This window comes from Gavia stellata, chromosome 6 (genome assembly GCF_030936135.1).
Source record: "Gavia stellata isolate bGavSte3 chromosome 6, bGavSte3.hap2, whole genome shotgun sequence".
NCBI classification, from domain to species: Eukaryota; Metazoa; Chordata; class Aves; order Gaviiformes; family Gaviidae; genus Gavia; species Gavia stellata.
Genome location: NC_082599.1, coordinates 1,347,631 through 1,375,233, shown reverse-complemented (window position 1 = coordinate 1,375,233; position 27,603 = coordinate 1,347,631). Strand labels below are relative to the sequence as shown.

Sequence of the window (27,603 nt, the reverse complement as noted above, 5' to 3'; positions counted from 1 at the left end):
GAGGCACGTAGCCTCTTCCACAGCCGTACCCACGCAGAAATTTTCGTCTCCCCGATCTCAGTGTTGTGCCAATCGATCCCCAGAAAGCTTTTATTGCCTCTTCACATCTGATATCGCCAGTCAAAAAATTCCTTTCCTCACAACTGTTACCAGAAGTCTGCTGCCTCCTCCTTTTTGTCTTTGAATTTCTCCTAAAGGGTTTCTTTTCCTTCCGTAGCGTTCCTGAAATGCGGCGCTGACCTCCAGCCACTTACCGTCCCCGGCCTTCCTTCCCCCCACGCCTTCCACCATGGCAGCCCGCTTGGTGCAGCGCTGCTGCTGGCGGCACATCGGTGCCTTCGTCTCTACTCCGTCAGCAGTCCCGGCCTCTCTGCTGGTGCCGGCTGGGAAGGTGGCGATGGCACGAGCGCCGCCTCAATCACCTTTTGCTTTATTTCATACTTCGAGCCCTTCCAGCTGGACAGATGGATTCTCGGTCAAAGAGCAGGTGGAGGACAGCAGCAATTCAGAGCACAAAGTGATCGGGGAAATGATTGAAACAGCCACCAGTCCTCAGGAACTCTTCCGGTTGAGCGAACTCCATGTTCTTAATAGCAACCAAGCCTCTCTAATAATTACTCAACTGTCCCGGCTCACAGCAGAAAAAAACCTGGAAATGGAGAGCATTCTGCAAGACAAACGTTTCCAGCAGCTCATCGGCATCACGGATTCCCAGGTAAGTTCCCTCCTTGCTGCAGAAGAGTTTTGGGGAAAGAATACGAGGTGGAAAGCGGACGGTGGTCCTGGGATTGAACCGGTGGGGCTGGCTGGAGCCAGCTGCTTGTTTAAGGTTTGTACTTTGCCTTCCCAAGTAAAAAATGAAGTTGAGGGGACCAGGAGGTGAAATTAGGAGCTGTAGCAGGATGCCTGATGATTTCTGTCTAAAAGCGCTGCTTTTTGGACCAGAGACAAAACACAGCGGAGAGATCATCCTTGTTAAGCGCTGCCTTGCTCCTGTCCCCATGAATTTTTAGTTTTCTCAGTAAGATAAAGGTGCACCTTTGCCAGTTCATGGCAAAGACGTGTCAGAGCCACGCAGCCAAACAGCGGAGAAGCCACCAGGTAAGATGGGGCATCTGAAGGGAACCAGTGCACCGTGCTCTGCACGTCGTACTGTCAAACTTCGTCAGCCCCGTCAAATTCAGCGCCATCCGCTGTGGTTGGTGCTGGCCCAGCCAGCTGCTACGGAAATACCTGCAGGTCATGGGATCACAGGATGGTTTGGGTCGGAAGGGACCTTTGAAGACCATCTAGTCCAGCCCCCCGGCCATGGGCAGGGACATCTTCAACGAGATCAGGTTGCTCCAAGCGCTGTCTAGCCTGACCTTGAAGACTTCCAGGGATGGGGCATCCACAGCTTCTCTGGGCAACCTGTTCCAGTGCCTCACCACCCTCATGGTGGAGAATTTCTTCCTAATATTTAATCTAAACCTACCCTCTTTCAGTTTAAAACCGTTACCCCTTGTCCTATCACTACAGACCTTGCTAAAAAGTCTCTCTCCAACTTTTTTATAAGACCCTTTATATATTGAAAGGCCGCAAAAAGGTCTCCCCAGAGCCTTCTCTTCTCCAGAGAGCAGGGCAGAGGGGGAGAATCCCCTCCCTCGACCTGCTGGCCATGCTGCTGGTGATGCAGCCCAGGATGCGGTTGGCTTTCTGGGCTGCAAGCGCACATTGCCGGCTCACGTCCCATTTTTCACCCACCAGTATCCCTAAGTCCTTCTCCAGCAGGCTGCTCTCCATCCCTTCATCCTGCAGCCTGTGCTGGTACTGGGGATTGCCCCAACCTGGGTGCAGGACCTTGCACTTGGCCTTGACGGGTTTCCTGGCTGCACTCTGGGGGTACAAGCGTTCTGCAGACACGTCATATTTCTCCTGATCCATAATCTCTGCTCCCTAAAACATTTCTAAGGATAGCAGAGAGGTGGGATTTGTCCTGAGGTTGCCTGGTTTGCTCCGTTGAGCTGAAATGCTTCCATGCTGGTGTATTTGGAGTGAAAAGTACTGCTCCTGCTGATCTATGTGGTCCTGTGTCGCTGTCACCACAGATCAAAGGTGTGGCCCGTGTCCCTGGAGACCCCTCTCAGTGGGGAAGGGGTGCCCCAGAACTGGCAAAAGCCAAGCTGTCACACTGCATGAGTGATATTAGAAGCGAGGCAGTTGTGACCGAAGTATAGGAAACTGCCAAGAGGGACGTGGCTAGAGATCTTGAGATGTAAAGCAAGCAAACTCGCTGCAAACACGATTATCCTTCTCCAATGAGCTGTTATTGCAGCCGCAGTCGTAGATAACTGAATGTAAGAGGTTGTTGTTTAGATGCAAAGGTGCTCTGATGCAAAGAAACTAAAATTAATCGGCTTGCAATGTACTTGGGACGACAAGCCAGAGATTTTGAACAGTAGATGAGGCGTGGGCCAGGACAGCGTTGAGGGAAAGGGCTTTTAACAGACCGTGAAGTGAGTTTTGTATGTGTGGATGGGTGAAAAAGGTGAGGGATCAGCCAGGGGAGCTATCTGGTTCTCAGAGTGACTTTCTGAATAACCCAGGGCAAAATCGCGAGCTCTGCTCACTTTCTCAGCTGCATCCTGGACTGTGATTTTTCAGATTTTAGCAGAGCACCCTGGCAGCGCTCAGGTCATTCTTGTGCCTGAGGTGCTGAACCGTGGCCTGAGCAGCACTTTGGGAATTTGCTGTGCCGGTGGAAGTGCTGGAGTTTGGACAGGCCAGAGAGTTAAAGCCTTTGCACCAAACCCGCGCGGTCCCTCCTGCCTGAAATTCAATGTCTCACACACTGCCTCGCTTGCCTCCTGCACAGTCACTCTGAGAAGCAACTCCTCATTTTTTAAATCGTTTTGTAGCGTGGGGTTGTTGTCACACAGGTGCTGTGCTCTGTACTGGGGCGGCTGGCGCAGTGATGCTTTCTGAAAGGCCTGTCGGATCCGACATTGTGCTAAGGATTGGGTTTGTTGTTATAGAAATCAGGAGAGCTTGCAGACTCGAACTGCCTTTTAGTGCTGCACGGCAGCAGCAGAGCACAGCTGGGGAAGCGTGGGCTGGAAATAAAGAGGTGCGGGCATTCCCTGACGGACACCGAAGGAGGGGAAGGCTGGAAGACCGAATGCGGGTGGAAAACCACAAGCTCCGCCTCGCATCAGGGCTGCCGGTGGGAAAGCAGCCAGCCGTGGTTGGGCAGAGAAGTTCAGTGGGCAGAGTGTGGGACTGGGCAAGTCCTGGTGCTCCCAGCAGCCGGTGGGATTCGTGCCCAGCCTCCTTTCGGAGACGCTGGAGAGAAATCAGAGCTTTTATGATAAGTTTCATCTGACCTGAGGTGCTGAGGCGAGTCAGAGTGCTGTGGCATTCCCCCTGAGACCCTCAAGTTTCTGCCCCTGAATTATCAGTCTTTCCCACCGCTCTTTGTTTTACCAGCCACACCACAAGGAAGCTTAAGTGCCTCCAGAGAAGGGTAAAGTCTAGTTAAATATTTCACCCAGCTGGTAGCAAATCTGTGGAACTTCCTTCTCTGGGGCAGAGAAAGTTCACCACCTGTATGGCAGCTCTATAAGCGATGTGCGGTTACCTCTCGAGGCTCATCCATGCCGCTGGGATCAGTGTGTGGCTTCGGCTTGTGGTGAAGGCATTGAGGTTCCTCTTCCTCACCAGGGCACTGGGTCGCTCCAGCCTGTATCTGACTCTGCAGGCTACACCTCTGAGGAGGTCTTGCATCGTGGTGGATGCTGGATGTCCTTGGACCAAGGAAGACTCTCTTGCCTCCCCCTCAATGCTGTGCAGCTCTTTCTGTAGAGAGAGAGTATTGCCTGGTGTTTGGCGTGACTGGCAACTGAATACTCTTGTGCTGCCTCTCATCAACACTTTTCTCTTATTTCTCTCTGCTCCCCAGATTTCTCAGGTGTGGAATAACACCTTGGTGAACCTCCTGAAGAGCCTCTACTCCCTGGGGGTGGACAGCAACAGGAGGGAGATGCAGTCGGTGGAGCAGGAGGTGCTGTGGAGGCTGCGGCGCCTCACCTTCAGGCAGCTCGCCTCCCTGGCAGAGTTCTTAGCAGTCAAGCAGGGGAAGGAGAGCAAGCTGCTGAACGAAGTCATCAAGAAGCTGGAGCTACGTTGGACGGAGCTCGAGGGAACCCGAACTGTGGTGATGCTGATGGGCAAGGTTGGGCACGTCTCCCCGGCTCTGATGGACCGGCTGGAGGACAAGGTATGGTCTCGGGCTCTCCCTTCCGCCTCCGTTCCCTTCCGATGGGCCACCTCCCGCAGGTGACAACAGCGGAAGGGAGGATCCCATCCCCTTCAACCCATCCTATATCGGAACACTAATTCCACACAGACTGCACTCATTGCTGCTCCAGAGTACTTTGGTGTGCGCTTACGGGTTGCTGTTTAAGCAGCTTCCCATGCACGGGTGCTTCTAAGAGGGGTTTCCACCTAAGGAGCCACGTAGACGGGGGAGCTCGCACTCGCCAGCCCCTTCCCAATCCATACTGGTGCGAGTGAGTGACTCGCACTGGTCTGTGCTGCTGGAAGGTGGGCTGAGCTGATGCATTTTACTTGGCAGCTGCGGCAGGTTTGCAGAGAAGACGCTCGAATTTCCTTAGCTCAGCTGGCAAGCGGTAACTTACAGAGCCAGCATAACACAGCTGCCAAAAACATTGTCCTTTACTTCTGTGTACAAGCCAGGCTGTGAGGGGAGCTGGAACAGGGAGTGTCCATACTGTCCTCGCCTTCTGGCTGCCTCTGGGCACCCGTCGTCTTCGAAGGGGGCAGGTCTGTCCTCTCCAGTGCTCAGTGAGTCCTTGTTTCTGTAGCTCACAGGAGCAGGGAAATGTCCGTCGGGTCAGAACCACTGCAGGAGCCCTGACTGCAGCTGTGTCAAATTCAGTCCTCGTCCAGCCTGTGCTGGGGACTGGCCAAACAGCTGCCACAGCAATCTGTAGCTCATGAGCCCCGCTGTCCCTCTCCCTCGACCCTGGGGCTAAATAAATGCTACGGACACCAGCGTGTGACAAGGCAGAACGCTGTGGGTCTGACAAGGTCGTCAGCTTATGCAGAGCCCAACTAACGATGTTGGGTTAGTGTCCTGCAAACAAAGCAGAAATTACAGTGGAAAGCGGGGTGCTGATCCAGCAGCGGATGCCTTTCCTCTGGCAGTTTTTACCCGATGTTACGGTGCCTGGACGCACAACAGGAGTGGACACTGAGGTCCTGCCGGCTGGGGGAGGCAGAATCAGCAGCAAAGAGATCCTGGCTGAGCTCTGCTGAGAGGATGAGGGTCTGCTTCCCCTCGCCCTCCCTCCACGTGGGCTGTTGTGCTCGCTCCCAGCCGCTTAGCTTCACTGAGTGCTAAACACTCGCCAGTTCCAGTCCCCGTCAGCCTTGGAGGGGCTCAGCCAGTAGCGATGGCACATCCCGCTCCGAACAAAGCCTGTATCTGCACCTCGCTTTGTGCTTTCCCTTTACATCCCTGCTCAAAACATTTCTTGGCAGGCTCTGGAGCTTGCAGAACAGTTCAACCCCGATGACATCCGGAAAATAGTGCTGGCTCTAGCATACCAGAACCGGCGCTGCGTGCCTCTGCTCCGAGCCTTGTCCTACCACCTGATCCAGAAGCACTCTGAGCTCAGCCTCAACGTCCTGATGGACCTGATTTTTGCCTATGGTAAGCGGCTCGGTTGTATTGGGACCTGCTGGACGTTACGTGTGGTAGAGTCCAGCTGATTTTGGGCACTCGGGCGGGGATTTGATAGCGTTGCTACCCTGGCGTTGAGGTCAGATGAAGGAGAAAGGCTGGCAGGGTACATTAGGCTGGACCTAGTATACCAGCCAGTGCAGCTGCATAGTTTCCAGCTCCGAGCACAGGCGGAGTGAGCCCAGGTATGCCATTTTCCTTCCAATGCGCAGGAAGAAGGGAACTTGTGATGAGAGAGCGCTTTGGAAGGGTGGTCGAGGTGTGATGGAGCCCCTCTGCCCTGCAGCATGGGCAGCTAGTGAGCCAGGATCCCCCAAATGGCCCCAAATCATCTCTTGCCTATGGCTGTGGGTTTCTTGAGGAGCCCCTGCCTCTGTTTCCTCGCTTGCAAAACACAGCGCTCATTAACAGGAGGGCTGAGCAGGAGCCCAGGGGAGGGCTGGACTGTTTATGGGGGGACAGTGGCACTAAAATAGCTGATTTCTTTCCACCCAAGATGTCCTAGTGACAAGTTAATTATCATTTGAGAAGTGCTGGGTGCTGAATTTGTACTCTGCAGCAGGTGGGATGCTACAAGTAGTTGTACGAGCACTGGCAGACGCTCAGGGTGGTGACAGCCACCTTGGTGATGTTCCTGGCCACAGGGTAAACCGGAGCCACCAGATACATGATGGTGACAGATCCAGTGCACAACAGGTCTCTTAACAGCAGAGTAGCTCTAATTGATAATTTGGTTTATGATCCTTAGTTCTCTGGCTCCTCTTTCGATGCAATGTTGCGTGGTCCTGCTCTCCTTTTATTGTTGGTAGTCAGTGGAAAGCCCAGATAAGCAAGGATAAAGCCCAGACAAACGGATAAAGGAAGCCAGGAGAGCCAAGGAGGAGCTTTTCTTCAGTTGATTGTCCAGCTTCTGGTGGAGGGAACAGCTCTTTTGACAACCAGGGGGCCAGGTCGGTCTTCGTAGGTTAGCTACACTCTCAAAGAAATAACCCCAGTAGATCTGGCCTTGGAGGGAACTCCTGCTTCTCTTGTTGATGTTACCAGCTTACTTGCTGTGAAGTTGATTAATCTGGAACGAGTTTCAAGGAGAGTGGTGGACGCTCCACGTCACGGCCTCCAAATCCACGCTGGGTGCCTTTCTCAGAGGCAGAGCTGTAGGTGCTCCAGCTCAGGAAGGGCAGCTGGACGGTATATATGGGCCTGGGTCGTACGCAGAGATTGGCTCAGGTAATCCAGCAGTTCCCTGGCCTTAAAACCTACAAGCTGGACAACTACAACGGCTGGACGTGGTTTGGGAGCGAGACTGGCTCTTGCAGGCTCCGGCAGTGCTGTAGCCGCTGCAGTGGGGATGCTCTTGGCCAGGATGCTGGCACGCTGCGCCAACGTTTCTCTTTGATGCTTGTAGCTGCATCAGGATGGTTTGTACCTGTCATTGCTGCTGCTGCCGGTCTCAGACCCTGGCTGTGCCCCTCTCATGGGGACTGTCCCCTCCTGGCTAGTCTACACTGACTCGAGTCCCTCCAGGGCTTGGTGCTGCCAGTTGCTGATAGTTGCTCGCTTGTTCCTCAGCTGGCGTGAGGTTCCTCATAGCCTTAGCGAATTCGGGGCTCTTCTGGCCATACCAGGATCTGTAGCTGGAGACACCGGGGCTAAAATCTGCTACCGGCACTATAGGTGGAGGCTGGAGCCATGAGTTGGCACCGGGATTGAGAGCTGGTGGGTGCGGCAGGACCCGGCAGAGACTTAGTCTGACCAGAAAGGATGGGGCCAAGCCAACTGGAGGAGGCAATATCGGTCTCCAAGCCTCCTCTAGTCCTAACAAACAGCTTCGTGCTTTCCCTTGTGCCACCACCGCCCATCCAGGCACGGCTCCCATACCAGCTCCTTGTAAGTGGCTGCCGCTTTCTCTTTGCTTCTTTAAGGAAAACTGAATTTCCACCAGCCCCAGGTCTTCCAGAAGATAGCCACCGACCTGCACCCCCACGTTTCCATGATGACGCCCATCGAGGTGACGCGTTGCATCAGGTCCTTTGCCCTCCTCAAGTGGCTCAGCCTGCCGCTGTTTGAGGCCATTGCGCAGGTGAGAAGGCGGTTTGGGGGGGGACAGGGAAGCCCCCAATGGAACCAGTATGATTGTGATCCACCCCAGTTCCCAGGAGAGGGGGGCAGTTCCCCCCCACCTCTCCAGAGATGCTCTCTGGGATGTCGTCACTGTTTTCCCTACCCAGCCAGCAGCTGTAATCGAGTCTGACATGACTCGCTGTTCATCTTTTGCTAAAGTCAGCACTGGGAATCCGTGCTGAGCTGGGGCCGGTTTCGGCTCCATCTGCGCCTCCGCTCCTGAGTGCCGACGCTGCTTCTCTCCCCAGGCCCCTTCCCAGCTCTGCCCCAGTTTATGCGCCTGCACTTTTGCATCTGTACCAGAATATTACAGAGCTCTGCTTCCACTCAGTTTTCCCTTGTGCCAGTATAAAATCCCAGGGAAGCACTAAAAGATCTTTCACTTGTGTTTTCCCATCTTGCCACAGGGCTGGATGCGTCCTTGGCTGACTCTTTCAAGCTTTTCCTGTCCGTACTCATGCAGGACAGACCTAAACCTCTGATTTTTGCCCCCTGTATCTTCCAGTATGCCCTGGACAACACCAAGCAGCTGTCGGTCACCCATCTGTGCAGTATCATCCTGTCTTTTGCTCGCCTGAACTTCCAGCCCAGCGGAAGCGAGGACTTCTTCAATATGGTAACCTTCCTCCTTTCCCCTTCTTCATCAACCTTCCTCCCTCCATAGTCAGCAGGAAGGCTGCAGATTTCCTTCTAGCACATCCCGGTATGAAAGTGGGCATTGGATTGCTCAATCCAGCTGCAAATGGCGTTGGAAGGGGGAGCCCAGAGCTCAGGTCAGGCTGAAAAACCTGCACTGCGCTCCCCTGGCTGCGTGCCGGGCAATAGCTGAACCAGTTAGTCCATGACTGGCTTGAGTCCCCGCAGGCTCACTTTTCTACCAGAAACAAGCAGTGTGTGGGTGTTCACGTGCCCTCCTGAACTCCAGTTGCTGTAATTAACTCTTTATAATGAGGCCATAGGTGTTGACAGTTGCACGCCCTTTCCTGGGAGAGCTGTGCAGCTCTCCTAGCCGAGCCAAGCCCTCGGTCTGGTAGTGCTGAGGCTGCTCCCCTGGCTCTGGGGAGCTGTCGAGATGGATAGAGGCTGCCACAGGCAGACGTGCTCGCTGTCTTCCTGCCTGGGGGGAAGGCTGCTGCATCCCGGGGTGAGGAGACGTGACCAGCTGGAACGGCCGAGCAGAGGGGGTTTTGCAAGAGGCTGGCAGGAGGTGAGTGTGGGGCAGGCACTGTCCTTGGCGTCCTCCTGCCTTCCCCGGTTTGTGGAGGCGGCCAGGCTGGCCTCTGAAGTGGAGGAGGAAGTCACCTTGACCTCCCTGGGGACAGATTTATGCTGCCAGATTTCCAGAAAGGAGCCGCGTTGTTGCTGAGTAAGCAGGCATTCGCTGAGCACCCGACAGAGGGAGCATGGCCTGCCCAGCCCCACCTGCTATGTGCAGCTGAGAAGGAAGAGGACCCAGATATAGGTGTTTCTAATCCGCAGGACCCCGCGTCCCGCTGCAGGGCAGCCTGTCCCCCATGGCCAAGCCAACCTGGGGAGCAGGGGGTCTCCCTGGGACAGCGAGAAGGGCAAGGTGTGGAAGTAGCATCCAGGGCTCTGGACTCCCCCTGCCAGCGTTAATTGTGGTCACCGTGAAGGGGGATTTTGTCGCACGTGCAAAACTACTCATTTTTGAGGCGTTGCAAAAAAGTTCTCCAGGTTTAACAGGAGAAACCCCTGCAGGGTGCAGAGCTCCAGGCTCTTGCTGTGATTCCTGGACATACATCCTGACACCACCGATACAGTCTCAGACCCCTCCAGTTACGGCAGGTTTTAGTTGCAGATCCTGAAGAGGTTATCGCGCCCAGCCCTCCCTTTTCTGAACGCTGCCCTCATGGCGGGGCTGGCTGCGGTGGTGCGTTACCCTTGGCTGCTGCGCTTTGCTGCTGGACTTTCTGATGAGCCCCCTGCAGCGACACAGCATCCCGGGCCAGCAAACTGCAGCTCATGAGCTGCAGGGCCACATAAGAGCAATCTTAAAATCTCCCCTCTGCAAATAACCCAGGGAAGAAGCACTGCTGTAGAGGAGATGGCGCACATCAGATGCTCCATAACGCCTCGGGGATCTGTCGAGCTGCCAGACCTGCATGTCGACCACAAGATCGAGGCATCAGCAGCACTGTGCTGAGCTGAGCTGTTGGTTTCCCTCTCTGCAGGTCCACGAGGAGCTCCAGGGCCGGCTGGACAGCCTGGAGCCTCACCTGCTGACGGACCTGGTGTGGTCGCTCTGCGTGCTGCAGCAGGCCAAGGCTCCCTACCTGCAGCGAGTGCTGACGCCCGACTTCCACCCTTGGATCCAAGGTGAGGTGGGCATCTCTGCTGGTGGGACGGGGACCGAGAACCTCAGACCCGGAGCAGGGAGTGGGGATACTGAGCCTGGTCCATCTAAATTTGAGTTAACGGGTTGTTAACTGTTAACGAGGAGAGAATCGATCTCACTGGGAGTGGCTGTAATGGATCCCCCCGCAGCTCTGTGCAGGGTACCCGGGCAAGGGGAGTGCAGGGCAGCAGCACCGGCAGAGTTGGGCTAGTGAGAGCCACGGCCTCCAGCTCCAGCAGCCCCCTCGGGCTGTGGATTTGTGCCTGTGTGTGATGGGGGAGAAGGAGAACAAGACAGTGACGGCGAAGGGGATCCACTCAAGCCATACTCTTCCGCACCGTCCTGCTCGTGCCCTCCCTGCTCATTCCCTGTGCTTTCTTCTTCTGCCTTTCTCCTGGGGTCCTGCCCACTGTCTGCTCTTCTGCTTCCCCATCCCGAAGCTGAACGTTAGATGGTTGGAGCGGTGCCCGCGGGGTTGAACCGCAGCAGGGTGACGCGTTGCCCCCAACCTTGTCGTGGAAATTGCGTGCCTGAAGGCACAGCTCACTGCTCTGCTCTGGCACTGACCGTGTGCTTCTCCCGAGACCTCAGGGAGAGATGGGAGGGTTTGGTATTTCCTAACATAACGGTGACTGCTGGGGAGGTGCAGCCCCGTCAAATTCAGACTGTGCCTCCTCCGTGGTGGGGACTGGCCAGCCGGCTGCCACGGCAACTTCTGTGGTCTGTGAGCCCTGTGTTCCCTCCCGTGGGACCCTGGGGATAAAATAATGCCACAGACATTGGGCTCCGACAGGGCTGTCCTCAACGAGCAAGGGCCCTGTTTGGCTCAGCCAGCTCGTGGTGGGTTCCTGTGAGTGCCCGTATCAAGGCCAGGAACTGTGGCGTTTGGCCATTGGTGATCTGTACCTCGATGCCAGCAGGCAGGGACCCATCGCAGGGGGATCGGAACCAGGAATCCCAGTCGGACAGGCTACGCAGGCCACCAGATGAAGAGCCCCGCTGTGCGCCAGGCCTTTGGGCCGTGTCTCTAGCTCTGCTTCTCTCCTGCCAGGCGATCAGTCCCTCAAGGCCCAGAACTTACAGCTGAAGCTCATCCACATCAACGCTACTGCCAAGCTGGAAAGCCCCGACTACCGGGGGCCGTTCCTGCCGGCGGAGATGCTGAGCCCTGCGGAGCCGGCGGGGGAGAAGGTCACCCTGCTGCAGAGCAGCCTGCGGGAGGCATTGGCGGGGGTGCTGGGCAGCCGGGACAACGGGCGCTTCGATGTACACACCATCTACGGCTGGCGGATCGGTGAGTGCCTCCTCTGCCCACCTCTGTGGGGAGCAGCGGGACCCCATCGGGCTCTGCCTGGTACACGGAGTTGAACTTGAGGGCTCGGGTACGACTACCAGGCTTTATCCCTCTTCATTCTTCAGCCTCACTCCCCTCTGCTTCCTCATCGCAGCTGCCACGTCTTGTTCTCATCTCCTCCCACAACTTGCTTCTGAAGGCAGAGCAGAAACCCCAGCCCAGGGCTGCGGTTGTGGGTAGCAGATGCAGGAGGAGGGCTTTCTCCCTGCAGCCAAGCAGCGCCGAGGCCGGTGAAAGGCTTCTGGCTCTGCCCTCCCTTCCCCTGCCGCACCCCCGGCTCTCGCAGCCCACCCCAGCCTCCCCCAGCTCCCTGCTCTCCTGCAGCCCTGTCAAATTCGGTCCTTGCCTCCTCTGTGGTGGGGACCGGCCAACCGGCTGCCACAGCAACTTCTGTAGTCCCTGAGCCCCACGTCCCCTTCCCATGGGACGCTGGGGAATAAAATCAGGCCACGGACACGTCTTCTGCCTGAGGAGATGCTTGGGAAACAGACCCTGCCCTGCGGCGGTGCAAGGAGGATGCTGTACCCCGGCCACACGAGCAGAGCTGCTCTGCGGCTCCAGCAAGGATGGGTTTTTTTGGGAAGGGAATGGTGAGACCTCGCGTGTTCTGCGTCACCAGCCTCGGGAGAGACAGCGTGAGCAGCGTCTAGGTGGGTCTCGGGAGTCCTCATGTTCCCTCCTCTCCACGCAGATGCCGAGATGGTGGTGAACAGCGAAAATAAACCTCTGCCCTTGAAGGACTTTGCTGCTCCCCATCTGCTCCGCTCAGAAGGGAGAAAGCCGCTGCCGCCGGGTGCCAGGAGGTGGGTCTGGGCTCAGCTGTGCCCCGCTGTCTGGGCAGGAGCTCGTGGGGAGAGGAGGGGGAAGGCTCTGCCTTCGTGGTGCTGAGGATCCGCGGGCTCCACACCTCCCAGTAGCTGCAGCCGGCAACTGACGGCAGCGCCGCAGGGTCTGCCAGCGTGCCAAGGACACTGTGCCCAGCTGCGTCCCCCCTCGTTTGGGAGCAGGAGGGGGTGGGCACAGGACAGAAATCGGGGTAGGGCTGTGCCAGCCCCCACAGGTAACATTTTGGAGCCAGGGGCTGCTCTGACCAGCCAACCTGGTAGAGGCACAGCAGGGGAGGGGCTGGACACTGATCACGGCAAAGTTGGTTTTCTCCAAAGAGAGCCTCTGCCAGGTCTGTCTGCCACGGAGCCCGGCTGTCTGCAGGGCCCTGGGGACTGGGCTGTGGATAAATTGCACTTGAGCTGTTGTCCTGGTGCTTCTCTGATCGCTCAGAGGCAGGATAATGGCTCCAGCAGGATATATCTGTGTCCTGCTGGTACAGGGCAATCGGCAGTGCTGGAGCAGGCCCTTCTGCCGCAGCTCCCTTTGGGATCCGGGCACTGCTGCCAGCTCCATGAGTCTCACAGCCTCCCATCCCTTGTGCCTCTCCCAGGGTCGCCTTCCTCCGGTGGGAGTTCCCCAACTTCAGCAACAGAAGCAAGGACCTGCTGGGCCGCTACGTCATGGCCCGGCGCCACGTCCAGGCGGCCGGCTTCCTCGTGGTGGACGTGAGTAGCTGCGGAGAAGAGAGGATCTCTCATTCCATGGAGATGAAGGAGCAGACACCTTCTTGGGGAGGATACCAGCTTCCTTCTCGCTCCCTTCACCTCCTTCCTCATGGTTCTGGGTCCCGCACAGCGGGAGGCAGAGAGCCCCACGTCAGCCCCAAGCGCTCCTTCCTTGTCCGCGCCGGGATTAGCCGCCGTGATCCTTTCCAGGCCACCTGCTAGGCAGCCCGAAGGTGGCGGGGGGGGCGGGATTGGTAATCAAGGAGGACGGCAGACAAGGTCTTAGGGCGCTGATCCCCTTGCGCTGGAGCCCCGTGCTCCAGCGGGGTCATGCATTATTTAGCTTCCTGGAGGTAATTATAGCTCTCCTGGCAGGCAGCGAGCCCTGCCCTCCTGCGGGCTGCTCTGGGGGAGGAGGGTTGGTGGCCCGGCGTGCCACCTTCGCAGGCAGGGAGCCGTCCCTCAGCCCCTTGCCCTGCTGAGCCCCAGGGCCAGCACTGTCCTGCCTGAGCTGCGTGCCGGCAGCGTGGTTCCTTGGGGGCTGAAGGGCCACATGTCACCCCAGAGCAGTGTCACTGTCACCCCATAGTGGTCTCCCTGGCCTGTTCCCCATCTGCCCACAAGGACCCTGAGCTACAGCGCTTCCCCAGCGTCCTCCCCCCGGCTCCCTGCGCCTGCTGCCGCACTTTGAGGCTGATGCGAAGCGAGGTTTGAGGTTCACTGGCACTGTTTTTGCCCAGCCGCTTGCATAATCCCCCCCCCTGCAGCCCCCGCACTGGCTGGCTGGGGAGGCTCGGGGAGACGGGAGGAGGAGGAGGAGGGAAGTGCCACTTCAGGCAGCTTCAGCCTTGCCTCCCGACTGCTAAATATAGAGGCAGAGGTGGGTGGTGGGATCCCCCCCAGACAAGGCTGCTCCGTCGTACAGGCTGGCGGAGGCACCGCCAAGGAATGGCGGCTCGGCTCCGGTGTTTTAACACAGCTGGAGCCATCAGGCGCCAGCTGGAAAGCCAGTGCCGGGCTCCTGACCCTCTTCCCCAGCCTGCGTGCCCTCCTCCTGCCTGCAGATTCACTCCAAATCAACACTTCATCTGCCTTTCGCCAGGCTGGGGCTGCTGGGAGAGGCAGGGGGAGGAGGATGGGATGGGTCAGCGGAGGACCATGAAGCCCTGCACGTCCTCTGCAGCTGACACGAAAAATTAAGCGAGTTTCGGTGCTTGACAAGGTCCCGGGGACTCTTGTGGCTGCGAGCGGCTCTACACGGCTGCGAGCGGTCCCCGTACCGCTCCCGGTGCTTTGTGCCGTCCCGGCTGCTCACAGAAGCCCGTTGTTCGGTGGTGGTGACGCAGGCTAATTTGGGGACAGTCCTGAATTGTCCGTGTTTCGGTCCCCCCGGGTGCCGATGCCACTGGCGGGCAGGAGCGGAGGCTGCCCTTGCCCCCCCTATCCCCGCAGCCTCGTCAAATTCGGTGCCCGCCTCTGCCGTGGTGGGGACCGGCCCAAGGGCTGCCACAGCGACGTCTGTGCTCCATGGGCTCCGCGTCCCTGCCGTGGGACATCGGGGACCAAAATAGGTTACGGACACTCCTCGGTGGCCAAACGCAGGACCCTGTTGTGCATCTCAGAGCTCTGATGGCATCTCCTCTTCCCCCCCTCACTGCAGGTTCCCTACTACGAGTTCCTGGACCTGAAGCTGGAGCGGCAGCGGACAGCCTACCTCAAAGACAAGCTCAACAAGGCCATGGCCAAAGAGATGGCGAGCTAACCGCGCCGCTCTGCCCGGCGTCTCCGGCAACGCCTGTCTGTGTTAAAAACATGTTTGAATAAACCCACCGCTGTACAGTGCCGCGATTTGGGGTGCCGGTTGGCCTCTGTGCCGGTTGGCACGTGGCTTTCCTTCTTCCCGGGGTGGGAGATGGCTCCATGCCGATGTTCGGCGGCACCGTGTTCGCCACACCCGCGGCTCAGCTCCCCGAGGAAGCCGGTTTGAGCCAGGGCTTAGGATTAAGAGCTGTCCCGGCCTCTTATTCCCGTCTTATTAGCAGGGCTTTGTCCCTGGGCGGCTGCGTGATGCGAGAGGGGAGGGAGGATGGGCAGACTCGGTTCCTGTGCTGTGCCACTTCCACCCGGAGCAGCGGGACCCCCGGAGCGGGCCCGGGAGAGCCCCGGTGCCCTGGGATGTGAGGGGCTTTAACCGGGAAGGGTTACATCCTGCTCTGTGTTGTGCCGGCCCTGAGCACCCCCCACAGCTTCCCCCTCTTTCGCCCTGCACCCCGACACACGCACGCAGTGTCCCCCATGTCCCTCAGGGCATGTGCACCCGGGCCAGGGAGGGGGACAAGGTGGGTCAGGAAAACCGTCTGTGCCGTCACGCACCGGAGCTGGCTGCCAGGAAGGGCTTTGGGGGTGGATTAGTGGCCATCTGGCCACCGGGACACCGCTGGTCCTTGCCACGACCCTTCCAGCCCCTCCGGCTTGGGGGGCACAGCCTGGTCCCCCCACATCCAGCCTGCACCGTTGGGGGTCCACAGCCCTTCTCCCGGTGCTCTGCCACCCCACGGGCGGGGGGCACGGTGCCGGGAGGAGGCCGCGGCGGTGCTGAGTTGCCGGAGCTGCTGAGTCACGGCTTGGGGCTGCTCCTGGCACCGGCGTCGCGGCGAGGCCGGCCTCAGCACCAGCCTCGCTCCGTGCCCGGGGTGGCAGCCAGCACCCCACCGTCCCCAGGCCGGGTCCCAGCCTTGCTCCAGCACCCCTATGTGCTCTCGGGCTGTGCCTCAGTTTCCCCCCAGCATCCTTTGGCGGGGGCTGCCCCTTCCCATGGCACAGGGGGGTTACTCGGGGGTCTGGGCAGTGGGGTGGCACGTCCCCAGCCGGGACAGGGTGTCCTGGGGGTGCCCGGACCCTCCTGGGCATCTCCTTCCCTCCTCCCAAGGCGCCATCCGTCTGTCCATCCAGGGGCTCCCCAGTCCCAGAGGGGGGTACCCCCCCCGCCCCACGTTTCCAGGGAACCATCCCCATCTTCCTCACCATCACCATGGAGACGAGAGGAGGAGAAGGGCTGTTCCCATGGCGACCGCGCAGGCACCCATCCTGCCTCCCCAGCGGTACCCGGGTGCGGGGCGATGCCCCGGGGGGACACGCAGGGTGGGGACACGCAGGGTGGGGACACGCAGGGGTCCCCCCCGTACGTCTGGCATCTACCCCCCCCCCAGCAGTCGCACCCAGGACACCGCTGGATGCTCAACCCCATTTTTTTTGGGGGGGGGGGGGCAAAATCCCACCTTTGTCCCCCTTCTCATCAATCCCACCCCGGTGGGGGAAACTGAGGCTGGGGACACCCCCCACACATTGTACCCCCCCCCCCCCACCCAGGAGCTGATGCAAGCAGCGACGGGGTGGGCTCTGCGCTCCCCTCCCACCGCCGCAGTGCCTGGCACACACCCCGCTTTCTCCCCGCCGGAGAGAGGGAGATTAAAAAAAAAAATCAGAAGAGAAAGAAAAGGCGAGGGGAAAAAAAAAAAAAAGGGAAAAAAAAAAATCCTGCTGACATCATCTGGGATGACGGGGCTGATCCTGCTGCCGGCCCCCCCGCCGGAGCCCCACTAATGCTTCGCTTCTCCCGGCGCAGCCGCCTTCCTCCGGCCCGAGCCAAGGGTGCCGGCGGCTGAGCGGGGTGGCAGGCGGCCGCCCAGGCCGGCCGGCCGGGCTCTGGCATCGCCATGCCCGGTGAATCGGTGCAAACCGAAGGGTTGGGGGGAATGGAGAAGGAAAGCGGAATGCCGGAGGGGTCGGAGGCAGGTGAGGCCGAGGAGAAGGCCGCGGGGAGAAGGGATGGAGGGATGCGGGATGGCGGGATGGAGGGATGTGGGATGGCGGGATGCGGGATGGAGCGATGCGGGATGGAGGGTTGGAGGATGTGGGATACAGGGATGGAGGATGTGGGATGGAGGGATGGAGGGTCGGAGGGATGCGGGATGGCGGATGGAGCAGGAGGGATGGAGGACGCAGGGCCGACCGCGGCGGCAGCTCTCGGCAGCCGGCACCGCCGAGGGGCTCCGGGTACCGACACCGCCGAGGGGCTCCGGGTACCGGCACCCCCGGGACGAGGCGGGAGGTGACTTTGGGGACACCCCCCACCTCTTCACCCCTGAGGAGCACCCAGGGGTGGCCGGCCCCGGCTTGTGCCCCCCACACCAGGAGGCCCCGGCAGGACCAGGGTGGGGGTCTCGGTGCCCCGGGGGAAGCTGAGCCCCCCCCCCGCCCCCCCCATCCCCATCCCACCCCCCAGAGACCACCGGGTGGGGAAACTGAGGCACGAGGCGGTGGCCCAAGGTCACCCTGCCCAGGTGTCCCCAAGGGCTCACTGTCACCCTCCCGGGGGGCTGGGGACAGCCGGGGGGGGGGTGTCCCTGCTTCGGCTGCCCCCCATCCCAGTGCCACCCTCCCCCCCTGCCTCAGTTTCCCCCCGGGATCCGGGTTTGGAGGGGTGCAGTGGCTGCAGCTCACCCAAAAAGGGGGTGAGGGTCCGGTTTGTGTGTGTGGGGGGTGTCGTCAGGGCTTCCCCCCCCTCCCAGGGTGGTGTGGGGGGGTGTAGGGGGTCTTGTAGGGTCCCCATGCCAGCTGGGAGCTGGGGGACCCCCAAAACACACACCACCACCCCCCCGCGGGGCAGACCCAGCCCCCCAACATGATGCTGGGGGGGGGGGGCACAGCCCCAGGGAGCAGCCACCCCCCCCCCCAAATTAACCCTTTAAGGGCCCCCCAATCCCCGGGGGACAGACCCCAACAACGAAGCACCCCAGACCCTGGGGGGGGGGGGTGGGGGGAGCTGCCTGCCAAATACCCAGGTGGGGCCCCACCCCCCCTCCCAGCAGCCCCTGCGGCCTCGCCCCTCCCCCTCCCCCCTATATAAAGCCCCCGGGGGGGCCCATGGGGCTCAGCTGGGTTTGGTGCTGGAGGTGGGTCCCGGCTGCTTCTGCCCCATGGACCTGCCCCTGGGGGCCCCAGGTAATGGGGGGGGGGTGTGTTGGGTCCCCCTAAGGAGGTTTTGGGGTGTCAATGAGGTGGGGGGGGCTGCACTCACTCCCCACTTAGGTAGTGGGGGGCTGAGGACCCACAAGCTCAGTGCATGGGTGGGCACAGAGCTCCCTGCGGGGTGATGCTGCAAGTGGGGGGGTGGGTGGGATCTGCCTGGGGGGGGGATGTGGGGTGTCACCCCCTCCCATGGAGGGGTCCCCCTTACTTGGGGGTGTCTGGGTCTCCCTTTAATGCAGCCGCATCCTTGTGTCCCCGGAGAGGGGCTGGAGATGGGGGGGGGGGGGCTGTTGGTGTGTCCCCCCCAACTTGAGTCAACCTTAGTGTCACTTAACCCTGTGGTGACCCCCCTGGGTGGGTGGGGGGGTGTGTCACCCTCTTCTCGCACCCCTGGGTGGGGGGGGGGTGTCACCCTCTTCTCGCACCCCTGGGTGGGGGGTGGGGGAGGGGGTCACCCTCTTCTCGCCTCCCTGGGTGGGGGGGGGTCACCCTCTTCTCGCACCCCTGGGTGGGTGTGTGTGTGGGGGGTCACCCTCTTCTCGCATCCCTGGGTGGGGGGCACCAGCCAGGCTGCCCCCCCCCATGGTAGCACCCTGGCTGTCCCCTCCCCATCATGGGGTGACCCTGGGGGGGCCATAGCATTGAGGGGGGGGGTCTCCCCTCTCTCCACAGCCCCCCCACCAGCCACCGGCCCCCCGCCGATGCCCGCCAAGGAGGAGGCTCGCCCGCAGCCTGAGGGGGCCAGCTGCGACCCCGGCCCCCCCGCTGCCGTCCCCCCCAGCGAGGCCTGCCGGCCCCCCCCCGCCACGGACCCCCTGGACACCCGCATCGTCATGGGAGAGGAGACGTGCTCCCCCGCTGCCCCCGAGCTCCGGGGGGGTCCCCCCCCGCCCGCCGTGCCTTGTCCCTTCCCTGCGCCCACCAAAGACCCCCCCCACCGCCAAGCAGCCGAGCCCCCCCCGGGCAGACCCCCCGCCACCACCCTGGACCCCGACCTCTTCTTCACGGCCCCCTCCACCCCCATCCGGGCCGGGGGGTCCCGGCTGCCGCCGCCCCCCCCCGAGGAGCAGACGGACGGGGAGAGCGAGGGGCTCTGCTCCCCCCCCCACCTCCCCCTCCGGCTCCTACATGACGGCCGAGGGGGGCAGCTGGGGCTCCTCCGGCACCGCCAGCACCTCCCCGTCCTGCTCCCCCAACTTGGTGGCCGAAGGCGAGGCCGAAGGCATGGCGGAGGCCGAAGGCATGGCGGTGCTGCCCACCTGCCTGGAGGATCCCCCAGCCTTCACCCCGCCATCTCCCGAGGAGGATGAGGAGGAGGAAGATGGACCCTTCGCCCCGCCGGGGGATGAGGAGGATGATGGGCAGACGCCGGAGGAAGATGAGGATGAGGAGTGGGAGGTGTCGGGGGGCGAGGAGTTGCCCGGCGCGGGCCTGATCCCGGCAGCGCTGCTGCCCTTCCGCGGCAGCCTCCTCTTCCAGGCCGAGGCGGTGGAGATCACCCCGCTGCCCCCCGGCACGGCCCCCCTGCCCCTCTCCGGCGAGGAGGAGGAGGAGGAAGAAGAGGAGGAGGAGGAGGAAGGCGGCAGCACCTCGGCCTCCTTCTTGCGCTCGCTGTCGGAGACCTCCATCACCGAAGGGGTGGACGAGTCCTTCGCCTTCCGCGACGACACCTCCGCCTCCTCCGACTCGGCCGCCTACGACGGCGAGGAGGACGAGCGGCTCTACGGCACCGAGCGCCACGCCATGGGGGCCGAGGGGGGGCCCCCCGGCACCGCCACCGCTCCCCCAGACACCGGCGCCTCTGGGGATGGCGGCATCGAGCTCCACCTTCACGCCGGGACGGCACCGGCCGGCTCTGGCTCACCGGAGGGGTCCCCTCGGCATCGCCGCGGTGAGGAGCCGGTGAGCGTGGTGCCCAGCAGGGAGGACGGCAGCGGGGAGGACCTCAGTGCCGAGCGGATGGAGCCGGGAATGCGGGAGCGGGACAGCAGCGAGACCCCCCCAGCACCCTCCGGAGAAGGCGGCATGGAGCCGGATGGCGAGACCTTCCTCACCTCCTCCTCTTCCTCCTTGGAGCTGGAGGAGGCCTCAGCCCTGGAGCCCGATGTCCCATGGGAGCCACACCTCGTCCCAGGGGGGTGTCCCCCACCGGAGCCCCCCAGCTCCCGGAGGAGGCGATGGCGATGCCGGGTGCCGAGGAGGAGCAGGCGGTGAAGGATGATTCCAGCGCAGCAGCACCAGGAGAGGGGCCCGGCACAGAGCCAGCGGCGAGCGGCAGCGTCCTGCGGCCCCGTGGCCTCTGCTCTGGGGAGCCCAGGGACCCCCAAACCGATGGGCTGGGGGACGGGAGCGTGGCACCGGCCAACGGGGAGCCCCAGGGAGGCCCTGGGAGTGATGGTGATGACGGTGACAGTGACCGTGAGCTTGGCACTGTGAGAGCGGGGAGCGCCGAGCCGGCAGCCACCGATGGCCGTGATGAGCCGGACACCGTGGCTACTGAGCTGGTGCCATTGGTGACACCCAGCCTGCCGGATGAGCCAGACACCATGACCACTGAGCCGGTACCATCGGTGATGCCCAGCCTGCCAGACACTGTGGCCACTGAGCTGGTGCCATCGGTGATGCCCAGCCTGCCAGATGAGCCGGACACTGTGGCTAGTGACCTGGTGCCATCGGTGACACCCAGCCTGCCAGATGAGCCGGACACTACAGCCACCGAGCCAGTGCCATCAGTGACGCCCAGCCTGCCAGATGAGCCAGATGCCTTGGCCACTGAGCCAGTGTCATCGGTGATGCCCAGCCCACCGGATGAGCCAGACACCATGACCACTGCACCGGTGCCATTGGTAACGCCCAGCCCGCCGGATGAGCCGGACACCGTGGCCACTGAGCCGGTGCCATCGGTGACACCCAGCCCGCTGGATGAGCCGGACACCGTGGCCACTGAGCCGGTGCCATCGGTGACACCCAGCCCGCCGGATGAGCCGGACACCGTGGCCACTGAGCTGGTGCCATCGGTGACACCCAGCCCGCCGGATGAGCCGGACACCATGGCCACTGAGCCGGTGCCATCGGTGACACCCAGCCCGCCGGATGAGCCGGACACTGTGGACACTGAGCCGGTGCCATCGGTGACACCCAGCCTGCCGGATGAGCCGGACACCATGGCCACTGAGCTGGTGCCATCGGTGACACCCAGCCCGCCGGATGAGCCGGACACTGTGGACACTGAGCCAGTGCCATCGGTGACACCCAGCCTGCCGGATGAGCCGGACACTACAGCCACTGAGCCGGTGCCATCGGTGACACCCAGCCTGCCGGATGAGCCGGACACTACAGCCACTGAGCCGGTGCCATCGGTGACACCCAGCCTGCCGGATGAGCCGGACACTGCGGCTAGTGACCTGGTGCCATTGGTGACACCCAGCCCGCCGGATGAGCCGGATGCTACAGCCACCAAGCTGGTGCCATCGATGACACCCAGCCCGCCGGATGAGCCGGACACTGCGGCCACTGAGCCGGTGCCATCGGTGACACCCAGCCCGCCGGATGAGCCGGACACTGCGGCCACTGAGCCGGTGCCATCGGTGACACCCAGCCCGCCGGATGAGCCGGACACCATGGCCAGTGACCCGCTGCCATTGGTGACACCCATCCTGCCGGACGGCGTCATGGCACCATCCCCGCCTCCACGGGACGTATCCCCCTGTGCCGCCGGCGAGGAACCGGCAGACGAGGCGGCCTTGGCCAGCGAGTCTCCAGAACCGCTGGTGACCGCATGTCCCACGGGGCAGGAGACGATGGCGCATCCCCCCGGGGCCGCCGGCGAAGCCCCTGAGGAGTGGGACGCCGCCACCGCCTCCTCCGAGGAGTCATCCCCGGAGCTGCTGGAGACCTCCCGCTCCCGCACCGACTCCAGCTTCTTCACCGCCCCCGAGGACAGCGCGGGGGAGGCGGCTGCCCCCCCCAGACCCCCATCTTCCGAAGAGGAGGAGGAGGATGCCGCCCGTCGCTGCCTGGCCCTCTGCCTGCCCCCCGCGCCCCCCGCCATCCCCCCCTTGGTTTTCACCGCCTCGGAGCGGGAGGTGTACGTGGGGGTCCCCCCGGCCCCCCTCGAACTGCTCCAACCACCCGGTGCCTTTTCGGAGAACGGGGCGGCCTGGCAGCGCCGGGAGGACCGGCAGCGGGTCACCGCCATGTTACGGGGCTCCTTTGGGGACCTGCCAGCCCCCCGCCTCCTCCCCAGGCCACCGGAGCCCCCCGAGGTGCCGGTAGAGCCCCTGGAGGGCCCCCCCGATGATGGGGGGACGGAGGAGCCCCCGGCCCCCCATGAGCCCCTGACCCCTCGGCCGGGCGATGAGTCCCCGGGCCAGACTGCTGCGGAAACCGATGCCAAAGTCCTGGGGGAGGGCGGCCCCCCCAGCCCCCCCAGCGAGCCCCCAGCGCTCCCCGAGGAGCAGGAGGAAGAGGAGGCGATGGCGGGGGCCAGATCCAGCCCCCAGCCCGCTCCGGGTGCTGGTGAAGTGGGGGATGCTCAGGCAGAGCCCCCACCGGAGCCGGCCGGGGAAGCAGCACCCCAAGCCCACCCCGAGCCCCCCAACCTGCCGCCGGCCCCCCACCCTCCGCTCCCCAAACTCAGCCAAGTGCCTCCTCTCGCCGCTGCGCCGTTGCCGCCATCGCCGTTGCCGGATCTGGCCCGCGGCCCCAAGGACACCTCAGGGCTCCCCGCCGGCGAGGAGCGTCCGTCTGTCCTGCCACCCTCCAGGAAGCACCTCGAGGGTAAGAGACACCCCCCACTCCGTGACACCAACTCACCCATCGCTCTGGGGTGGGCATCGCCCACTGCGGGGGTCCCGTTTGGGGGGTCCCAGTGTGGGTGATGGGGGTGAGCAGGCTGGGTTCAACCCCATAGAGGATGGATTTTTGGGGGGCACCACCAGCTCAGCCCCCCACAGCCACCCCACACCCCCATGGGGTGTTGTGTGGGACCAGGGTGGGCATCACCCACTGGTGGGGTGCTGGGGGTCCCCTGTGGGGCTTCCCAGGGTGGGCAATGGGGGTGAGCAGGCTGGGTGCAACCCCACGGAGGGGGGATTTTTGGGGGGCACCACAAGCTCAGCCCCCCACAGCCACCCCACACCCCCATGGGGTGTTGTGTGGGACCAGGGTGGGCATCACCCACTGGTGGGGTGCTGGGGGTCCCCTGTGGGGCTTCCCAGGATGGGCAATGGGGGTGAGCAGGCTGGGTGCAACCCCACGGAGGGGGGATTTTTGGGGGGCACCACAAGCTCAGCCCCCCACAGCCACCCCCCACCCCCATGGGGTGTTGTGTGGGACCAGGGTGGGCATCACTGGGTACCACCCATGGTGGGGTGCTCAGGATCCCCTTTGGGGGGGTCCCAGGGTGGGTGACAGGGGTAAGCAGGCTGGGTTCAACCCCACAGAGGGGATTTTGGGGGGGGTGGGGGGGGCATCACCAGCACAGCCCCTTCTCCCCCCTCCGAGCCACCCCCCACCCCCATGGGGTGTTGTGTGGGACCAGGGTGGGCATCACCCACTGGTGGGGTGCTGGGGGTCCCCTGTGGGGCTTCCCAGGGTGGGCAGTGGGGGTGAGCAGGCTGGGTTCAACCCCATAGAGGATGGATTTTGGGGGGTACCACCAGCTCAGCCCCCCACACAGCCACCCTATACCACCGTGGGGTATCATGTGGGGCTGGGGGGGGTTTGCATGGGACCAGGGTGGGCATCACCCACTGGTGGGGCGCTGGGGTTCCACTTTGGGGGGGTCCCAGGGTGGGCAAAGGGCTTGAGCAGGCTGGGTTCAACCCCACAGAGGGGATTTTGGGGGGCACCACCAGCTCAGCCCCCCCCTTTACCCCCCTCCCATAGCCCCCCAGCCCTCCCCGCGCAAGGAGAAGGAGGCCCGAGGCAGGCAGGCAGCGACGGGCAGCGCGGGCAGCCGGGGTCCCCCCCGGGGGTCCCTGCAGTCGGAGTCGAGCTCCTCCAGCGAGACGGAGGCTCCGTACCCCTGCCCGGAGATCCAGCGCCTGCGGGAAGCCGCCGGCATCGCCCTGCGCCAGGACAAGCAGCCCCCGGCCCCCCGCCGCTGCGAGGCCAACCATAAAGGTGAGCAGGAGGTGTCCCTGTGGGGTCCCCCCTGGAATTTTGGGGGGGGTCAGAGGGGTGCCCGTCTCCATCCCACCCCTCTCCTTGGCTGCAGGGTCGTGTAATGAGTCGGAGAGTAACGACGAGTCCATCCCTGAGCTGGAGGAGCCCGAGGGCTCGGAGCCACCGCCGGCCCAGACCCAGGTGGGGGTTTTTGGGGGGGACGGGTGATGGGGACCCCCCTGGGCGGTGGGGCCGGGGCTGCCCTCACCCACCGATCTCTGGCAGGCGCAGCTCACCCACTCGCTGGGCACCGGGGAGGAGACGGTCAGCAAGGCGAAGCAGAGCCGGAGCGAGAAGAAAGCCAGGAAGGTGGGATGGGACCCCCCCGGGTGGGACTGGGGGGCCCCCATGGGACTGGGGGTCCCCAGGTGGGCTTGGGGCTCCCCTACGGGGCTGGGGTCCCTGTCCCCTCCCCGGGTTAGGGGGGGTAAGATGGGCTGGGGGGGGTTAGCCCTTGGCCGGGGGCAGTGTGGGGGGGTCTCCAGGTCATACTGGGGTGGGGGGGAGATGTGGGGTCCCCTATTCTGGGGGGGGCTCAGTCTGGCTGTGCTGGGGGATGATGTTGTCCCCCATCCCTGGTTTCGCTGTTGTCCCAGGGGTTTTGGGGTGTTGCTGGGAAGGGCTGGAGCCCCCCCCTTGGCTGCTCTGGGTGTCATGATGCTGGGCAGGGGGACGTGGGGTCACCCCTGTGTCCCCCCCCCCCGTCCCCAGGCCATGTCCAAGCTGGGACTGCGGCAGATCCACGGTGTCACCCGCATCACCATCCGCAAGTCCAAGAACATCCTCTTCGTCATCACCAAACCCGACGTCTTCAAGAGCCCCGCGTCCGACATCTACATCGTCTTCGGGGAGGCCAAGGTGATGGGGTGGGGGGGTCTGGGGGGGTCCCATTCTTGGGGCTGGTGGCCCGTGGGTGACCCTGTCCTCCCCTGGCAGATTGAGGACCTGTCGCAGCAAGTGCACAAGGCGGCGGCGGAGAAGTTCAAGGTGCCGATGGAGCACTCGCCCCTGATCACGGAGACGGCCCCCACCCTCACCATCAAGGAGGAGAGCGAGGAGGAGGAGGAGGTGGGTGCTGCGGAGGGGACCGAGAGGGACCCCCCCCCCTGTGTCCCAGGGGTATGGGTGGGATGGGTCAGTGCCGTGGGGGGGTGACGGCGATGTGTCCCCCCCCTTGCAGGTGGACGAGACGGGGCTGGAGGTGCGGGACATCGAGCTGGTGATGGCCCAGGCCAACGTCTCGCGCCCCAAAGCCGTGCGGGCGCTTCGGCACAACAACAACGACATCGTCAATGCCATCATGGTGAGTGGCCGGGGCTGGGGGGGGGCTGCAAATGTGGGTACCCCCCTGCCTCTCCCAGCATGAATTGGGGGTGCAGACCCCCCCTGGGGTGCTGTGGGGGGTCCCTGATGCTCTGCTCTCTCCCACAGGAGCTGACCATGTAGCGGCCGGGGGCGTCCCGGCCCCCCTGTATAGATGCACAGTTACTCCCCCCCCCGCCATCCTCCCTCTAGACCCCCCCGTGCTCCTCCTCTGCGTCTGTAACGGCTCAATAAACGGCCTCATGTATCACTTGGATCGCACACCGCCTCCGCTCACGGTGATTTCGGGGGTCCCTGGCTCAGGGTTGGGGTGCTCTGGGCTGCCCCATGGCTCCTGCAGCCCCAGATCTCAGCGGGGTCTTGTCCCTGGGGGTGTTTGGGGCACCCCTGTTTCCAGCAGTGGGATGGGGGGCAGTGCCCCATGGGGCTGTAACTGGGATGGGGTGCCTGGGCAAGTGGCTGGTGCGGGTTGGCCACCGTGGTGGGACACGCGGCTCTGGGAGCAGCCCCAGGGTGGGCTGGGAGCCCCCCGCCTCGGCGGTGTTGGGGGGCAGGTGGCACTGGATGGGGTGGCAGAGTCCCAGGGTGCTCCCGAAGCTGTTGGGCATCGGGGCTTTGCCCCCTGTTGCTAATTTGGAGGCGCTTAACGAAGCCGGGCTTTGGCGAAGCCCAGGGGAGGTGAGCGAGGGCGTTAGCAAGGAGACAAACCACCGTCGGGTGCAGAATTATATTTACCTGTAACAAATAACTCCGTACAGAAAGCATACATACACACCACCCCCCCCCGGTGCCACCGCAGCCACCCCAGGCCCTGTCCCCCGCTGCCACCGGGGCTGGGGTCACCCCAGGGCAGGCGAGGGGGGAACGGAGGCGGCAGAAACGCCCCGGCTGCTGCCATCTACTCGCTCCCAGAACACTGCAACGCAGCGTTATTTCCAGAATTAAGTCTTATTTCCCAATGAAGTATAAAAAAAAAAAACCCCGCAAGCTGTTCTGGCTTCTGTTTTAGAGCTCTCCGTATACAATCATGTCAAAAATAGAGCTTCCCCCCCGAATTTTAAGTCTTCAATGACTCGAACATCCACGTGTGCGATTTTGTTTTTAATCTGTAAATAATAAAAAGGCACTAAGGAACTACCCCTGGTGCTGAGCGCTCCCAGCCCTGTGCCGTGCCGCTGCCGCCTGGGCTTGAGGAGGAGGAAAAATCTTGGTCCCCAACTCCCGAGGATTCGGGGGACGGAGCTGGGACCCCCATCTCCCCTTCCCTCGGCGGATGGGGAAAACACGTGCCAGGAGGAGGAAACCTCGAGCTTCTCCATCAAGGCTTGTTCCTAGGGAAGGTGCTCTCTGGGATGGAGGTGTCCTGGCCAAACGCTTTCTTTCCTCCAGGGATTGGGGGACCCTCTTTGGGGTGTCCCCCCCGTCTCCTCTTGAGTTGATCAGCCTCAAAACTGGAAGGAAAGGGCTGTTGGGGGACGCACACACGCTGCACCCAACCCTTGTCCCCTGATAGGCAAGTCCCTGGGGGGGCTGCACGCCCCAACACCGGGGTGACTAACCATGTGCACCCCTCAAAGTGCAGGGGAAGGAGGGATTGGGGTCACGGGGACCCCCCTGAGCAGAAGGGGGGGTCACCCAACCCCAGCCTAAAGCGGTGTGGGATGGTGGTTCCGTGCAGGATCGTACCGAGGGCCGGCGCCTGCGATCCCGGGAAGGGCAGGTAAGAAATGGCCGGGGGAGGGAGAGAGGATGGCGAGATGAAGGCTGCTCTCTGTCTGGGATGGACAGACAGGAGGACGGCAGCGAGAGGAGACACCAGTAAGGGTAATGGTTAACTGGGGAGGAAGGGTGCTGGGAAGGGAGAGCAAAGGGTTAAAGGCACTGGGGGGGGGCTTTGGGGGCAAACAGAGGGACAAAGAGCAGAGGAATGTGCAGGAGGCTGGATCCCCCAAAA

The 27,603-nt window shown here is 62.5% G+C and overlaps 2 protein-coding genes and 5 non-coding genes across 7 annotated transcripts; all 7 read left to right on the top strand.

The window, feature by feature from the left end:
* Window positions 1–221: 221 nt before the first annotated feature.
* On the top strand, window positions 222–14,969 carry TBRG4 (transforming growth factor beta regulator 4). The gene is made up of 10 exons (XM_059818665.1): window positions 222–715; window positions 3,938–4,255; window positions 5,542–5,713; window positions 7,666–7,823; window positions 8,370–8,480; window positions 10,057–10,201; window positions 11,272–11,514; window positions 12,266–12,377; window positions 13,013–13,127; window positions 14,788–14,969. Exons 1-10 carry the CDS (start codon window positions 290–292, stop codon window positions 14,887–14,889), a joined length of 1,902 nt encoding a protein of 633 aa, XP_059674648.1. The 5' UTR covers window positions 222–289; the 3' UTR covers window positions 14,890–14,969.
* Window positions 1,164–1,288, top strand: LOC132317263 (small nucleolar RNA SNORA5). The gene has a single exon (XR_009484045.1). It is a non-coding gene; the product is annotated as a small nucleolar RNA SNORA5 (small nucleolar RNA).
* LOC132317268 (small nucleolar RNA SNORA5) lies at window positions 4,917–5,052 on the top strand. The gene has a single exon (XR_009484050.1). It is a non-coding gene; the product is annotated as a small nucleolar RNA SNORA5 (small nucleolar RNA).
* Window positions 10,865–11,002, top strand: LOC132317262 (small nucleolar RNA SNORA5). Its single transcript, XR_009484044.1, has one exon. It is a non-coding gene; the product is annotated as a small nucleolar RNA SNORA5 (small nucleolar RNA).
* Window positions 11,894–12,033, top strand: LOC132317270 (small nucleolar RNA SNORA5). Its single transcript, XR_009484052.1, has one exon. It is a non-coding gene; the product is annotated as a small nucleolar RNA SNORA5 (small nucleolar RNA).
* On the top strand, window positions 14,575–14,711 carry LOC132317269 (small nucleolar RNA SNORA5). Its single transcript, XR_009484051.1, has one exon. It is a non-coding gene; the product is annotated as a small nucleolar RNA SNORA5 (small nucleolar RNA).
* A 3,890-nt stretch (window positions 14,970–18,859) lies between the features above and the next one.
* On the top strand, window positions 18,860–25,772 carry NACAD (NAC alpha domain containing). Its single transcript, XM_059818759.1, is given in 11 exon segments — window positions 18,860–19,054; window positions 19,112–19,258; window positions 19,260–20,264; window positions 20,321–22,937; window positions 24,048–24,284; window positions 24,379–24,467; window positions 24,552–24,635; window positions 25,038–25,184; window positions 25,263–25,394; window positions 25,507–25,629; window positions 25,758–25,772. Coding segments are annotated over 11 exon segments (4,791 nt in total).
* Window positions 25,773–27,603: the final 1,831 nt, after the last annotated feature.

Excerpts from the sequence above, each read along its gene's own strand:
- TBRG4 (XM_059818665.1), top strand. The coding sequence starts at position 290 with ATGGCAGCCCGCTTGGTGCAGCGCTGCTGCTGGCGGCACATCGGTGCC. Across the intron at positions 11,515-12,265 it reads CATCTACGGCTGGCGGATCG|ATGCCGAGATGGTGGTGAAC; the intron begins GTGAGTGCCTCC and ends CTCTCCACGCAG. Across the intron at positions 12,378-13,012 it reads CTGCCGCCGGGTGCCAGGAG|GGTCGCCTTCCTCCGGTGGG; the intron begins GTGGGTCTGGGC and ends TGCCTCTCCCAG.